This window comes from Mytilus californianus, unplaced genomic scaffold (assembly GCF_021869535.1).
Source record: "Mytilus californianus isolate M0D057914Y unplaced genomic scaffold, xbMytCali1.0.p SCAF_9, whole genome shotgun sequence".
Lineage (NCBI taxonomy): Eukaryota > Metazoa > Mollusca > Bivalvia > Mytilida > Mytilidae > Mytilus > Mytilus californianus.
Genome location: NW_026262745.1, coordinates 18,318,993 through 18,336,954, shown reverse-complemented (window position 1 = coordinate 18,336,954; position 17,962 = coordinate 18,318,993). Strand labels below are relative to the sequence as shown.

Genomic DNA, 17,962 nt, shown 5'->3' with positions numbered 1-17,962 from the left:
GGTGGCTTTGTTACAGTAGATCATGGTGCGTGAGATGGATGGCATTGTTATAATAGATCCGGGTGCTCAAGATGGATGGCATTATTATAATAGATCCTACATCAAGTGTGAGGTCAATAAAGGCACATAGCTAAGAGAATTACCAAATGTGAATTCAAAAATGAAACGTCGTTTTTAATAGAAATGCTTAAAGCCAAAAATAGATTCTACAATAAAAAAAAAAGAACGGAATGAATATAATATGCAGCGAAGAGCGGCACATACAAAAAAGCATTTAGGTAATCTACAAAAACGCAAATTATCAAATCAGGATTGTATCCTGTTAGCAAAACGCTAAAAATATTCCAACACCATCAAGCAAAAACTCCAAAATGTTTATACAAAAGACTACAATGAATTTGTTAGAAACTGTGATCTCAATATATGTTCAGTCAAGCAAAAATCGGACCATCATCTATTTCATAGCAATGCAGGATATAAACCTGCTTGTATATGCTATACGTTGGAAAATTATATCGATTTAACAAAGCTTGATTTATCTTTTCTATCAATAGAATAATGTAAAAATAAATCTTACTACGGACGAAAGAATAGCACTACGCAATTTGTTAAATTATGAAACAATAGTAATAAAAAAGGCAGAACAAATTTAAATTGTGTCAATCTAGACAGGCTAGACTACATAACAGAAGTCCCAAGACAACTAAATACTCAACATTACTGCCAATTTGATTCATTTAACATGGCAGAATTGAAACCCCAGGTCATTGACTATGTTAATTCATTATAAGAGCAAGGCATAATCGACAACATATCATTTGATTTTTTAACAAATGATCAAAAAGTAAGAGATGCACGTTTAGGGAGAATTTATATTTTTAAAACAGTTAATTTTCTTGAAACAGAGACGTTCAAACAAATACAACTGATGGGTTGAATGAGTTAAATGTAATTCCACCTGACAGACCAATTATATAACATTGTGGTTCCGTAACTGAACGTTTCGTATTTTCTTATACCTATAGATCGAAATCAGTCTACATATATAAAATATACTACATCTTTCATTGATAACATTGAAAAATTTATAACCTATGGCAAATAGCCTTTAAGATACTGGTGCTTGAGATTGGTGGCATTGTTACAATAGATCCTGGTGCTTGAGATTGGTGGCATTGTTACAATAGATCCTGGTGCTTGAGATTGGTGGCAATGTTATAATAGTTCCTAGTGCTTGAGATTGGTGGTTTTGTTACAATAGATCATGGTGCTCGAGATGTATGGCATTGTTACAATAGATCTGGGTGCTCTTGGGGCCTTTTATAGCTGACTATGCTTTGCTCATTGTTGAAGGTTGTACGGAGGCATATAGCTGGTGATTTCTGTGTTATTTGGTCACTTGTAGAGAGTTGTCCCATTGGCAATCATATCACATCTTCTTATTTGTATGTTTACAGGAAAATCTTATTATTTAATTATGCAATTATATAAAGTTTGATACTTTGTAATATTTACAACGGTAGAAAAAGCTAAAAAAAAAAAACAGAAAATAATAGTAATTGAAAAATACATGTAAACAAGACTAAATAAATCAAAGAAAGTAATAACGATTTCCAATTGGTTATATTGTTTGAAATAATATAGATAAAATAAAAAAATAGTATCAAGAGATAGCTTAATGAAAAAAAAAAGAAAAAGGAGGACGATGCATAATTAAACACATAATTTAGAGAATAGATAAATAATATTAGTAAGACACTCTAAAACAAATTTTGATATGAAACGGGCATTTTGATCTGAACAGCTCTCAAAAGAATGATAAAATACTAGTATCATGTATTTTTCAGTCTTCAGTAAATTTTCAGATTTACAGGATAACTTACAAAAACGACAACAAAGACATGTTACTAGTAATAGTATAAAAAAAACCTGTCATCGTTTGTCTCTGACATTATAGTAAGCATACAAATTGTATGTCTGACAATTTGTACACATATTACTTCCCTCTCTTTCTACTTTATCAGGTTATAAGTGATTTATACATAGTTTTTCAATGACGTTATGTATGGACCCATTATTCCTCAGTCGGCCTTATTGTGAGGCAAACCAAGCGCAGATACAACAGGTGAACGAAATTGATAATTTAAAATGTATTTATTAACTATCAATAGCACATGGGTTTGTTGTTATATTGGGAACATGTTTTCATGTTTACAATAATATTTAAACTATTCTAGCATAACAATAAGTAATCTTAGTCAAAGTTAAGAGTTTAAATGTTGGTTCATATGATAGCACGGCCTAGACATTCGCGTTAAAAGTTTACATTGAAAATACATTCTCATAGTTTGACCATTCGAAGCTCATTCGAAGCTCAGTCTTAGTGCAGTAGAATTCGCTGAATTTTAAGCTATGTCTCATATTGTTGGTACGGACCACACCGCATCTAATGCACATGAAAGAGGTGAGTCACAGCCCCCTGCTCCAAGTTCTGATATCGCAGATGCATTTCATTTGTTTCATGACTATCATGACTATAAACTTGTAGACTTAAAATATGATTTGGCTTCTGAGCAAGATAATTTATCTCGACAAATTAAAGAAGAAGTCGGGATCAAATTCAAGAAAAAAGGGAACAGTATTCATGTATGTTGGTTTTTGCTTTTATTGTAGTTCAGTGTTTCTGTTATGTTCCGTGCTCTTATAGGTAATGTGTTACATTTATTTTTTTTACCTGGATTTGTTTTTGGTTAATTGAATATGACTGTTGGACAGCGATATACTTCTGTTGACTAAATTCACATAGAATAATGTGTATAAGAATATTTTTATGGATCGAATCATTTAACGTAATGGTTCACCTCTGTTTCAGTTTGAATGTTGACATTCATTTCCTTTGAAAGGTTGAACACGCCTAGCATATGCGTAACTCATTTCTAGCCAAACGGTTACATAGAACGTCATATGAATATGCATTCACATGAGGTTAAATTATTTATGTTATTGCAAATCAATAATACAGAAGCAATGTTTGTAAGCTTATTTTGACAAATCGAGCCACCAAGACGTCTTTTAACGAAATATTATTTAAAAATTAACGTCTTGTTAATACTTCAAACAAAATAAATCATATTTTGAAAAGTTGTCTAAATCGGAGCTCCTTTTAAAAAATGAATAAAAACTTTGAATGAAAGACGTGACAACTTAAACCTAATTTATTTCGACACCAATCAAAACTAAAGATGGAATGTCATTTGTGTAATGTGTAGAATTTTCCGTTATTTTGTATTAAAAACTTAAAGCAACAAGTATCATGACTAATTAATCAAGTCTACTGAGATTTGAAAATGAATATATTTTTGAACTAATTTACCTGCCGTTGTTCGTGCGGTATAAAATGTAATTAACAACTTATACGCTACATATATGCCTGAAACCTTGGAAAAGCTTACAACATTTATTGACAAGTCATGCCACAAAATATAGTGATTTTGAGCCCTTATATTTTCAATTTAAAAACACTAAATGTAAATATATTAAAACATTGAATTTTCAAATGGAATAGCCAGTTAAAGGTCTTGTAGTGCATGGCTCTAACAGTTAATAAATAAATAGCTTTAATAATAAAGCAGAGGGACATTCAAAATCACAAGTCGAAAACAAACTGAAACGCCATGGCCAGGGAAGAAAAAGTAAAAGAGAAACAATCCAACAAAACACAACATAGAAAACTAAAGAATGAGCAACACGAACCACACCAAACACTTGTTGTGATCTCGTGTGATCTGGAATGGTAAGCAGATCCTATTCTACATGTGGGATCCGTCGTGTTGCTCATGTTAGTACAAAATCTCGGTAATATTTAAAATCGGTAAGTCACCACATTCGTGAAAAGGGAAAGGGATTGTAGTTACGACGTTTGGAGCATATTAGCTATCATTTGTGAAACGGATATTCTATAACGGTCAACCAGCTCGAGATATAATCCGTAAGATTAACGAAGGAATGATTTCAACTTCACCATTTGGAACTCTTGGTTTAATAGCAACCCTGTGAGCAGCAACCCTCTATCAAGGAAATTATGATAGGAAATACAAGTCCAGTAATATCAAAAGGAGGATATATACACCGTGTGCAGGCGAAGCTTGATAAGTAATGTTTGAAATTATGTATGAATACTTTATTTCGATACTTTTAAAACAAAATGACATGTACAGCTAACACATGCGAATGTAAAATTTGACTCAACGCACAAATCAAAAACACATGACAAAATAACTATATTTTTAATTTATATACTTCTTCATTTATGTTAACCGTTACACGCCAAATACCGTAAAGAGGGTTATTTTCGCGGGTGTAAATTTTCGCGATTTTCATTCAATAAGGTATACGAAATATTTTGGCGGTGATTATTTTGACGGATTCAAAACTTTTATCAATACCTTTTCATATACACTTTCAAATTGGCGGAATTTATTTTGGCGATTTTGTTCTATTCGCGAAAATAAGCGAAAATTTACACCCCGCGAAAATAACCCGCTATACGGTAATAAACATATTGATTCGAATGGTGGTGCTCTTATTAAGTATATAAGAATAACGAGTCTCAATTTAAACGTAGTTATCGCTACAAGAAGTTTGTATCTTATTTCAATTATAAAGGACAATCTAAGAAAATATACATATATTTAGCAAACCACTTAAGAAAAGGTGTACACATTCAAAATAAAAAATACCGAAGTTCAAGGAAAATTAAAAACGATAAGTCTTTAATCAAATGAGGAAATCAAAAGCTGTAACACATTATACGAGTGGAAAACAATTGTCATATTACTGACTTGTTACAGGCATTTCCTAATTTCCTAATGTAGAAAATAGTGGATTACATCTAGTAAAAAGCCTTAGTATTTTATAAAATTAAAGTTTTGTAAACAGTAATTTATAATTATGACCATATCAATGATAATTCATGTCAACACAAACGTGCTGACTACTGGGCTAGTGATACCCTCCGGGAAAAAACTCCACCAGCAGTGGCATCGACCCAGTGATTGTAAATAAACTCATCATAGATATCAGGATTGAAATTTTGTGCACGATCTAAAACGTTATATAGAAATCATGGCACCAATTGGTTTCTAACTGATTTCTTTCATTGCATGCCAAAGTTTTATTTTCTTTTGTAACAAATATGATTATACCTGACACATAAACACATATTTTGCGTTAAATACTAAACATATTCATAGATTATACATTATGATATACAATTAAAATGTATTATTAACGAAAAGAAATAATTATTAATACAATTCTAGTGGCTTGTCATAACTGAATACGTAATCATTGACACACAAATTGTTTGCGTTCTTTTGGTAGGCTAATATTTTAAAACAATTATAAATGTGACAAAATTATTGAATTTCATAATTGTTATTGAACTTGTATACTAAGTAATTTCAATTTTTTTAATTGAAAAAAGAAAGTACTTTAAGCCTTGTTTGAGCAATATAATTACCGATGTATTATGTTTAGTATAACCTTGTCATTTAAAAAATGTTTGAAAAATGAAAATAAAAATAAATGAATAAATAAATGAATAAAGGTCAATCAATTTTATACTAAAAATTAGGATCGTCAACCCTAATATATAACTACATTTTTTGGTTTGAAATGGAAATACAAGGTTTAAAAAAAGGATTAGGGTCGACATAAATATACAAAAATACAAAACAAAACTAAGCCTACTTACACATAAAACTAAAACATATTCTACATTTACTTGTGTATCAGTGATAGGAACTTTAGAAAGGTAAAAATAGTCCAAAATCTGAAATCTGATAGTACGTCGATTTGGATGAATAAGTTAACACCTTGACAAATTGGAATGAAGTGAGTTTCCCCTAGTAAATGCAGTTACTGGTAATATTTCTACACTTTGGCACTGGCGAAGGTGCTTCGGTGATTACTGCACTCCAAATCTAAACGTACAAAATTGTTTTATGGCCCCTACGATTTAGAAATTTTTTTTTATTAACGATTAAATATGACAGTGAATTGGGAACCTAACTTATGTTATTCTTTTCACTTTTAGATTTCTCCCTACCTCTGCCTGCTTTCCGTCAGTAGGAGATTGCTTATGTTTTGATATTTGTTGGTATATTTTGGTCATTTTACATCAGATCCTTGTAACTCATGATCCCTTGGTTCCAAGGAAATACTTGCTGAAAAAGCTTTAGTACATACAGTCTCTTAGAATACTTTACTTGTAGAGGTGAGACCTTTTTAAGTTGTTATTATTTACAAAAAGTTTTTCAGGACTGGTATAAATTTTAATATGTTATGTCATGTCGGGGAACATGAGATATATTTTGTACATGTATGTTTCGTGGCATCTGCTCTTATGTCAATGTCATCTACAAAAAAAAATATACTTCCATTGAATTTCGATTTTGTATTTGGAATTATTCGCTTAAAAACGAGTTTTGATAGAAGATTTATTTTTGTTCAATTTGATACTATTAAATGGTCATCTAAATGTAAATCACTTGAAATCTAATGCTTTGGTCCTTATTCTTTTTATTGGATCAAATCTTTATATTCCAGTATTGAAAATTAAAGTTATTATAAATAATATCCATTGTTCTTATATCTTTAATATAGAAAGAGACCTCCATCAAGGGGTATATTTATTTCTTAGCTCTAACGCTGATGACTGCAGCAATGACAATAACCTTGAGATATTTGGTCATTTTAAGGAAATCACGTAAGAAAAGATGTTATTGATTTTTTTTATTAAGGACATAGGTTGTTCACTGATTAAATCCCAGAAGTTGTTGGTATTGAAATTAGTTTCGAATATGACTGCTGACGATTATTTGAAAGTAAAATGTGTTGAAGTAAACATTGTAGAGAAACCATGGCACAAACTGTTCTCTAATTAGTTCCTTTCATTGAATGCAAAAATTTTATTTACTTTTGTAATGTAAATGATTGTCTCTGACATATTTACAAATGATGCACTTAAACCTGCAAGTAATCATACATTATACATTATGATATACAATTAAAATGTATCGATAAAAAAGATGTTAATTATTTATGCAATTCTTTTGACTTCTCATAACTGAATATGTAATCATTGACACACAATTTATATGCGTTCTTGCTGTATGCTATAATCAATTATAAATGTTATATGTCTTTCACTAGATTTCAAAATTATTACTTTAACTTGTATGGTTAGACTTTTTCTAATAATATATTACAGAAAATACTTTAACATTGTTTCCACAACCCAATTATTGAATTACTATTTCTAGTACAACCTTGTCCCTCAAACAATTTCTGAATAACAATACTAATGATAATTATGATAAACCAAATTTAATTACCAAAATGTAAATTTTTCAACTGTTATATATAAAGTACATTTGAGGGTTTGAAATAAAAATGTGTTTTTAAAAGACCAAAAAAAATGTTCTTTTTTTTTCTTCGATCTAGTTGGAATCCTATAATACGTCTGATTGTGAGAAAGCGGTAATATATGTCAAAATTTGAATGCGTGAATTTCCCCTAGTAGTCGGAAACACAGCCAGGTCATATTTCTACTCTTTATTAGTTTTTGGATGGAAATTTTTCTGAATTGGTTAAAACTGAGAAATTCAACCTCGATTCAAAGTTACGTCTTTGCCCAGTCTATTTGATCAAATAAACATTTGAAAATTGAAAATATAACTATTTTGTAATGAAAAATGGTGTGAGATAGTATTATGATGATTTACTGAATGAGAACAATGTTTTTCTTTCTTCTAATTAATTTCAAGAAACAGTTGATATTGAAAGACAATTCCTACAATTATATCATATGATCCCAAGTAGTTGGTTGGACCACACAAAAAAATTATGAAAGAAAATCAATATCACTTGTGATAACTTAGATTATTTAAGAAAATAATGCCATTGTTGTTTGTCTATCTATCACGAAAAACCATCTTAATGAAATATTAAATGGAAAGACATTTTGCATATAGAAATAGTTCACATGGATGTTCTTGATATGCATCCGTTCAAGTATGGTGTAAGTAACAAATTGTAAATCGTGTAATAATATAAATTTACATATAATAATAAGCACAAATGACCTACTTTAATACTTTGAACTTAACCAAACAGGCCTATGTAGTTTTTCAAATGAAACATAAGAAACAAATTGAAAAGAAATTATGTTTGGAGAATGCTAAAATTTAAACGAAACTTTCTCTTGGGATCAGAAATATTAGATATCCATGGATTTTTTTTACAGGGTTATCATTAAGTACTATATTTATTCTTGTAGGTTGAGCTCATTAAAAGCTTGTATCAATATAGCACATAAGAAGACATTATAACATTCTTTAAAAGTATTTCCCAACTTGCATAGTTCATATACAATGGGTGATATCATAGGAAAAAATAGAACCATTAATAACATTCTATTCATATCAGGTATGAAATTCCCGACCGTGCAAGGGCTGTATAGCCAGTCAAGGTCGTTAAAAACTTCCATCATCAGGTATGAAATAATTTCTTTTCTCCTGGGTCGACTTCGATTAGTTGAACTTGGGTTACTCTTGTAAGTAGAGTTTAAATCGAACGGGTAGGGTTTCTCTAAAACGTCATCAATTTAACGTTATGACCCGAGTCGAGTTCTACCTACCACGATGGCAGGTTTAGTCGTGTAGAGTAAAGAAAACAAGATGGAAGAACCAGTGAAGTAAGTAAAAACTAAAAACAAAATACCTGCAAATTTAAGCTTCAAGCATTTTACACTAGGTAACAAATGTTAAAAATTAAAACTTTATTAAACCAAAAAATAAAAAACCAGCTCAGTTATTGACTTAATATAAAATGAAAATGTTTTTATCGATTTGGTACGTACGATTTGATAAAGCAGTGGCTATTTTGCCGTTGCTGGCAAACTAGAAAATATGTTATTTTGCCGTTGCTGGCAAACTAGAAAATATGTTATTTTGCAGGCTGTGATCAAAATACCTTTGGCAAGTAGCATATATATTTAGCAATGGCTATTTTGCTTGCGCCGGCATTATAATGAATTTGTTATTTTGAATATGGAATTTTAATATATTTTGGCAGTACCATTAATAAAAAACGACGCCGGCAAAATAGAAAAATATGCCTTTTTGCCAGCTCTGATTAGAATACCTTAATTAAATCCGGCAAAAAGGCATATTCAATAGCACAATGTAGCAGTGTCCATTTTTCCGACGCTGGCTTTATCGTGAATTATCATTTTGCCGCTTTCTTTGTAAAGAGATAATTTTAATATTTACTATGAAAATGTGCATTATTAACACGAACAATTCATATCATTACTCTATAATCAATCAATTAGGTCCGGGAACACAATTATCGTCCTTTGATTTGATTTTTGTAGTCCACGAATATAGTCCCTATTGTGGACGGTGTGCTATTTTTTTTTATATCCCTTCCAAATTCATTTCTTCATGTTTAATGCCACTATTATCAAGTCGGGGGATGAAATTACACTGTAAAAAATGGGTCATGAATTTTAAAGTAAAGTAGTGTTTTGGTCCAGCTGAAAAAGGTTAAAATTAGCATTTTGGAAGCTGTCGAAAGATTTCAAGACCCCCTTAACACAAAATTGTCCATATTTTGAGTAAGAGCTGATGAAGTTTTCTATAATTGTGATAATTTGTTCCAAAATTAGTACAATACACTGTTAAAATATTTTTTGAGAAGCGCAGGTGGGATTTTTTTTAACTTTCATTTATTGTCTAAAAGAATTGCACTACGAAATATCTGTGTTCTCGGGCCTAAAATAAGATAACACTATCAATGAATATTTGACATTGTTACGACCAGAAAAATCCACTTTTAATTGTAGCCAACAAAAGACACAAATCAATAATAAAATTTAAGAAGATTTATTATACACTAGTCTACAAGAAGTATTACACAATTAGAAATGTCAACTTAACTGTCAAAATATGAGTCCAATCTTTAATCTTTTCTTTATCCGGAAATCCTCTCGGGAATCCACGCAGAATATTACGTCCAATAGGTCACAATCTAGTATGATGTAGTTTGTAAATAAAAGTGTCAATCCAACTGCTGAGAATGTTGATGTCTTACGATGTCTAAGTCTATCTCTAACTTTAGGGTCTGCATACTTATATATATATATATATACTCAAACGGAAACTTCTAGATAACGCTAGATGTTTAAATTACGCATCTTTTGTTATGATCATTCTGGAAACGTTATGTAAGTGAAATAGAAAGTTCTAATCATTCCATGAGTATCAATGATTGTTCCAGTTTTTTCTAAACTGCATAGTTGTAAACCAATGTGTTTTATTTTGTACACAATGTAAAAATATATAATAGGCCACACAAAACAAATTAGGCCAACTAAATAAATATGACAGTTACAATATCATAACAACATGATATAACCGTTAAAAAACATTTCTCTGATTCTTTTGAGGGGTTTGAAGAGTTAACTCGACTTGTATGTTATTCTCGATTTAACTGTCTAGTGCGTTTGCGCAGTTACGTAAAAAGCTTCACCCTAGTAACCCGAGTTAATCAAATCGAAGTCGACCCTGTGTGTTTGTAATGTACCATCTACACTGACACTGACAGGTCATAGTAATTATAATTGATTTGCTTCCTATACTTTGATAGAAGGAATGCATATGATTATGGTTTGAGATGAAAAGAAAAGTAGTATAACAAAATTACCGAACTTCAAGATAAATTTAAAAAGAGGAAGTCCATAATGAATGACAAAATCAAACGCTATCAATGAACGGACCGAGTGATAAATGACATAAATGTTCACACTTATATATATGCGCATGACTTATGGTGATGTATGCACACTATCTAATCAGTTGCAGGGTACTTAAGATACGATTGATTATGTAAATACGGTAACCTATGGTTTTCCATTGAAGCTTGTAACAATTACTGCCATGTACCTGTTTGAAAATTTCTTTTCTTTTTTATTAAGTGTATTCACCAACTGATGCTGTAATGGTTATTTTAGATTTGTCGATTGCAAATATGTCATGTTACCTACTGAAGTATCTTAAATATTGGTCAATGTTCAATATTATTGAAATTTTACGACGGGATAAAAATTTAATTGAAAACGATTCATTCATAACTGATGAAATTCGTAATTGTTGCAATTTTCTAACATATTGTACATAACAGAACCATATACAACTACCATCTTCATCAACACAATAAAGAATTTACCAAAGAAACAAATGCTGAGTTTACTACTTGAAACGGAATACATAATTTAACATTTATATTTCATGATCAATGGAATGGACATGATGTTGTTGATGGCATCCTACATGACCAACCATATGTATTTAACCTGAAGTGTTTGGGAGCTTAACTAATAACTGTTTTCCAGTACTGAATTGTATTCCGAATTGGAGAAGCAGAAGAAGAAGGTATTGACGGAAACTAAATCTGGAATTGGTTCATTTCTTAATTATTTCCAAACCAGCTCTAATCATTAAGGAAAATTACTATCTACAGTTTGCATACTACCGTTAGATGTTGACATGAATATCAATTGTATGGTCATTTTTATAAATTTCTTGTCTACAAAAGTATGAATGTTTCGAAAAACTAAGGATTTTCTTATCCCAGACGAAGATTACCTTAGCCATATTTGGTAAAACTTTTTTTTGAATTTTGGGTCCTCAATACTCTTTAAATTTGTACTTGTTTGGCTTTCTAACTATTTTGATCTCAGCGTCACTGTTGAGTCTTATGAAGACGAAACGCGCGTCTGGCGTTTTAAATTATAAGCCTGGTACCTTTGATAACTATTCAATAACAGATTTTGATATTTATTATGTTTACGCATTTCACTATTGCTTCTAGTGCACTTATCTTATTTTATGTCCATTAATTGTTGATTAAAGTTATAATGAGTTACAGTATCGAGCAACTGTACGTTGATCTTATCTTTTGTGGATGAAAAGAGCACCAGACTGGTCGTATTGACATGTTATTTTCTCAAATAACTACATTTTCAATCCATCAGGAATACTACTACAATAGTTGGAAATTAACCAATATATCCAAGTATAACTACTAATTACAATAGTATATTTTTCTCAAAATGCAAACATTATTTTTTTTACTCTTTTGAAAACCACCAATATTCTAGATTCTGCTCATCTTCGTATTACTTCACGCGTTATTCTAATTTTTGATAATCAGCGTGATATTGTTACAAAAACGTAGGCTCTCTGACACAGTGAAACTGAGCGTAAACCGTTGTGTACCGTTCAATAGAAATTATGGCACTGTGAGCGCTTCACATCCAAATATGATATTGTGATGTCTAAAGAGTGTTCAAGATATCGATATCAGACCCGATGTTGCACAATTTGTATAAGACAAACCACATGGTATCCTGTGCTTTACATAAAAGAGATGTTTCGCAGAACAAATGCAATATAAAGGTTAGAGGGATATTACCTGAAACATAACGACAGAATAATAGTATGTGATAAGATTTTGTGAGATAATTCGATATTTGCTATACCATGTCTCACTTGAACGATTTTTTTTTACAATGATACTTAATTCATTAGAATAAATAGTTTGCATTATTTAAGAATTTATTCTGATATGTAACAAAATATCACATGTATTCGTAAAAGAGCAACGCTTCATAAACTAATTGTCTGCAATAAGTCAATAATTTTGTTGGAATGTGAGGTACATACTTATATTTGTCTTACATAATGTAAATAGCACCAATTTCACTGCACCAGATGTGCATTTCGACAACGAATGTCTCCTCAATGACTTGAGGCAACACTATTTGGAAATCTTAATAACCTAATTATGATATAAATAAGAAGAGCTAATCAACAAAAGGATCTCAAATCTTACATACATTTGTAGCTCTCCTGGAATTTGTTACAGAACTACTGAATTATCATTTGTTACAAAAACAAACTAGTTAGAGAAAAATTATCCAAGAACCCACTTGCACTGTTTTCTTTTGCAATTTCAGATATCTAGTTAAATAGTTCCACTCGTCATGCAGTCAACCCGTCCCTTTAATTTCGTTGAAGCGTGCTCACCTAGAATTCAGGAGGTCGTGCGTTCGAACCCTGACTGGGACGAACAGAAGACTTTTAATAGGTATTTGCTAGTGTTCTGGTGTTTAGCAGTAAAAACATAAACTAGTCGGCTCGATCAAAACAATGTGTCCAGGTAGGGCAACATGTCTTTCTGTGACCAATTACCTTGTGAACTTCCTCACTAAATATCCGACTCAAAGTGTCGGTCTAGTATAACAAATTTTGTTTCTTTCTCTATTTTGTGAGATTTTATGATTTGTGTACTTGGCGAGGAACCTTAAAAATAATTCACATAGCAAAAAATATTCTTTAAGATATTTATTACCATTATAACATGTATAAGAAAATATATCAAAACATTTCAAATGTTTATTCTATATGAATCCTTATTTGACTTTTACTACACCTTTCACTAACAGTGCTCCATTTTTATGTAAGTATAATGCAGGCCACACCGTGAAAACCACTTTAGTTCCACTACTTGTATATTCTCGGAAAACGTTTTTGTCGAAAGCTTTGTCTTTCTGTGGTCCTTCATCAAGGAACATTGGAGGGTCTTGAACTACCATCTTCCAACATAACTTAAAACATTTGGTAAAGAATGATGTCGACATGATCGTCTCAAGAATCTTTTTATCCATGGTCTTAAAGTACGCTGCTATTATTTCTTTCTTACTTTTGCGAATACTCTGCAATTAATATGTGCAATGAACAATTTACTCAGTACCCTTGAAATTAGGAAAATAATTTGTTAGAAATCAAGTTTATAAATTCCAGTGCCTCTTACTCTGTTCTAACGAATACGTTTTTCTACATGGTGATCTATTAATTATTGATCATTACTGATTCCCCATTTCTTGTTGGAGTATTGGTTAAAGTAAAGTTGACGACGGATTGATTTGAAAACAGATTAGAAGTTAGACGATGCTCACATGACAATTTTACCAAACATCAGGACGCTCTAATTCTAATAAGTTCGTTCGCAAAATGCGACGAAAATATCAGACAATTTTTTCCAAACTAATTCTAACGTTTGCCTTGTGTTTTTTGATGGACGGAAATGAAGCAATGTTTTTTTATTTGAAAATGCTTCTCTGAAAGCCGGTGGATTTTTTCCAATTTCAATCGTAAATAACAAGGACCTTTATTTAAAACTTTTTAATATCATTTATATGATAAAAATGTATTTAATGCTTCAAATTATGTCCAAAATCTACATAAGCGAGGAATATTTGCAAATGGAAGTGAATACACACTGATTTATCGGTGTTAAGGCTAATTTGGTCATATCACGGAATAACAAGATATATATTCAATCTAAAATCTTACATCCAACAGTTGATCCGACGTTGATTCTGTTGCCATTTTTCTTATGTCCATTGCTTGTTTTATAACCTAACCAAGAAAACAAAAAAGAAATTATGAAATTGCGAGTATGGTCTTCAGAAACGATGATAGTCCGTCTGAAGTGGACGATAAATGGCTGACCGTGTTGAGAGAAACCCATATTTCTTGCACGTAAAAGACACTCTTGTAGATATCGAAAAACAGCAGACTAATGCCGCTACAAGGCAGCATTCGCACCCGCAAAGTGGAAAAGAATAAATATAGGTTGCAATAATTTGTTTTCCAATACACTATGAATAAATATGTTTAAATTAAATTAAATTAGGAAATTCCATTAACAAACTGTTAATTTGATGAATCATGATCAATACAAATTTGACTGAATATGAAATATACTTGTCTCAGTCTTAGATACATGGTTATGTACTAGTTATTATTGGCCTTAAAAATGCATTCAGTAACTCCGAGTACTCTCAGTTCTGTGTCGTTCGTGTTTTCGTTAGGGATTTTTTTTGTGTTTTGTATCTGTCTGATGAGTTCAATCTTTTTAAACTGATTTTATAGTTTTTTCTTATTTTGTACTTTTATAGTTCATAATTCTGGTGTAGGTTTAGCTCTTTGTTGAAGGCCGTACGATGACCTATAGTTGTTGACTTATATGTCATTTGGAATCTTGTGGAGAGTTGAACGCACATCTTCTTTGTTTTTTCTTTTGTCCTCGTAGTATTTTTACTTTCATACGATGCTAAGTAATATGTGATACTGGCATACATATATCTAGATATTAATATGTTATCAGTTTTGGATCGAATACCAGAAATTCTGTATTTTTCAATTTAAAAAGAGCGGGAGAGACCGAAGAAAATTCAAATGACATAAGTCGAAGAGAAAATGCTGATTCTACGATAAAAAACGTAAGATAACGCAAAGACAAACAAATCCATGAAACATTGTATATAAAACTATGAATGAGCAACACAAATCCCACAAAAAATGGGTGTGACTTCAGATGCTACACTAGTCAATATGCATAACGGCCAACCAACGCATGAAGGCATCTATTAATAAAACTTTCGAAGGGATGATTTCAACTTTATTACTTTGAAGCATATGGTTTTTCAATTACTTCCCTGTAAGCAGTACCTCTTTATCAAGGACATCATGATAGGAAACGCAAGCTCTGTAATGGTTTGAATTATGCGACATTTACTTAATAAGAATGTAAAGCCGGTATAATGCTACTACAAGGAAGTCATCCCTTTTGTTGTAAAGTTTTCTTCTAAAGCGAACTTGTCCATTTCAAGATTGAAGTCAGGATATATGAGGCAGACATAACGTTATCTGTGCTCAAGCTCAATAGGATAGATGCTTTTTTTTTTAGCTCTTCGTCCTTTAAATAAGCTTTAGATTTTCAAATATTTTGGCCTCGAGCATCACTGAAGAGACATTGATTGTCGAAATGCGTATCTGGTGCAGACAAATTGGTACCGTTTATGTTATTACTACCACTGGGTCGATACCTCTGCTGATGGACTGATATTCCTCGACGGTATCACCATTTCAGTAGCCATTATTTCGGTACTGGCATGAAAATACGGATTTTGTGTTATTAGAATTTGCTGATACAAAATTTTTGAAATTATTTGAAATTAAGGAATGTATCTCCCTCATGCAAAGCTCTGATTCCTTGCCCGGCTTAGACATACTTTTTTACTCTTTTTGATTTATAGCTCTTCATCCTTTTAATAAGCTACGGATTTTCAAATATTTGAGCCTCGAGCATCAGTGAAGAGACATTGATTGTCAAATGACCATCTGGTGCAGAATAATTGGTAACGTTTATGTTATTTCAACATAGTCGCCATTTTTTTTATTTTTTTTTTAATAATTTAGTGCAAGGACAATACCTATTTTCGGATTGTGAAGACAGTGATGCTTTAATTTCTTATGATTTTTTCTTGAGAATCTTTTGATGAATCTTAGGCTATGTGAGGCTAATTGGGAATAAAAAATTCCATCCCGAGGCAAACCTTAAAAAAATCCTGTTTAATATGCAATGACGTCGATTATCGTCGAAAGACTGTTAAAGCAAAAATGCTTCTTCTTATCTCTTATATCTCATCAAACTCATGCTTTTGAATTGCTAGCATGTAAAATAACGACATTGTTGAACTTTATAAATGTGCTCCGTACACACGAAATTACTAATTCAAACGTGGATTTTCATTTGCAGATTTTTTTGTTACTCTGTAAACCTACATAATTTAGGGATAAACTTTACCGAATCAAATTTCACGTATTATCAAAAGCTATTGGGTTCATGAAGCACATTTTCTTGTTTTGAAAAGAATTCGGTTTTGATATGACATATTAAAAAGTCCACAAGCATCCCAATAAACCACATATTAACCCAATATTTACTCGAAAGAAACTAACCAAATAAAAATGCAGTTAAAATGAAATGAATACTTCTCTATTCACTGATGACTTCTGTTTGATAAAATAAATATTATTCTTATAAGATGATTAGACTGTGGTTTAGAACTTATAGGAGAGGGTTATTTAGCTTTCAAACGATTTCCAACAGAGAAATGCAACGTCATTTTAGTCAAAGAATATTAAAAGCTCTAATGATTATCCAATTTTGTTAGTGAAAAATAATTATAAGGTTGCAGCATAAAGTACTTTGATCTTACCAGGTCCATATCTATATTAACACAGATGATATATAAGAAAAAGGTATATATATATTATTGTAGTTAAGTCCGATAATCATAGAAGACAACTTTCAGTCTTGTCATGCATTTAACATACATTTTGTTTACTTTTGTTCCTTTAATGAACACCATAAACGATTACCTCAGCCTCACTGCTCACAATCATTAGAGTTGTCACTGCAGTTAGTAAACTTTCTTTTCCGGCTTTTAACATGACTGCAGACTTTTCCTCGCAATATTTGTGGCAACACTAAAAAGGTTTTAAATGTAAATGTCAATAATTGAATATCAATTTGTCAAAGTGCTCATTATTATATACAAGTATGGTGCTATGTGTCACGTATTTTATAAAAATTATAAAAAAAAATATTTACAGAGGCGACGGAATTGTGATACAAGATCCCATGTGCACTTTATACCAGGAGTTTGTAAGGGGGAATAAAACTCATTAGACTATGTTGTTACTAATTTCTTGAACTTTTCGGCCGATTGTTTTTTTAAAAACTTACCAATTATTTTCAGAAAAATAAAACATACATTTACAAAGTTTAACATCATCTTCTAAATTGATATACATTCATTATTACGTACTAATTATTCTGACAGTTTATTAACATTATCTTGTATCGATTAATCACCCAACGCTCTCGTGTGCCTGCCTTAAGTCAAAAGCCTCCGCAATGATTGTCAAATATCATTTTATCATAACAAATGTTCCAATGTTGATATAAGTTTCTTAGGAAA

At 31.2% G+C, this 17,962-nt stretch overlaps 1 protein-coding gene across 3 annotated transcripts in view; it reads right to left on the bottom strand.

Moving 5' to 3' along the window:
- Positions 1-17,962, bottom strand: part of LOC127716431 (uncharacterized) — a 140,107-nt gene that overhangs the window by 17,484 nt on the left and 104,661 nt on the right. For 2 of the 3 annotated variants that reach the window (XM_052222616.1, XM_052222617.1), the window contains 3 exons: positions 17,361-17,468; positions 14,484-14,549; positions 13,458-13,843 (listed from right to left, as the gene is read on the bottom strand). In XM_052222616.1, coding sequence (XP_052078576.1) covers positions 13,541-13,843; positions 14,484-14,549; positions 17,361-17,468 — 477 coding nt within the window. In that variant the 3' untranslated portion in view covers positions 13,458-13,540. Of the gene's footprint in view, positions 1-13,457; positions 13,844-14,483; positions 14,550-17,360; positions 17,469-17,962 lie in introns of those variants that run through there. The other variant, XM_052222618.1, reaches the window with a different exon arrangement.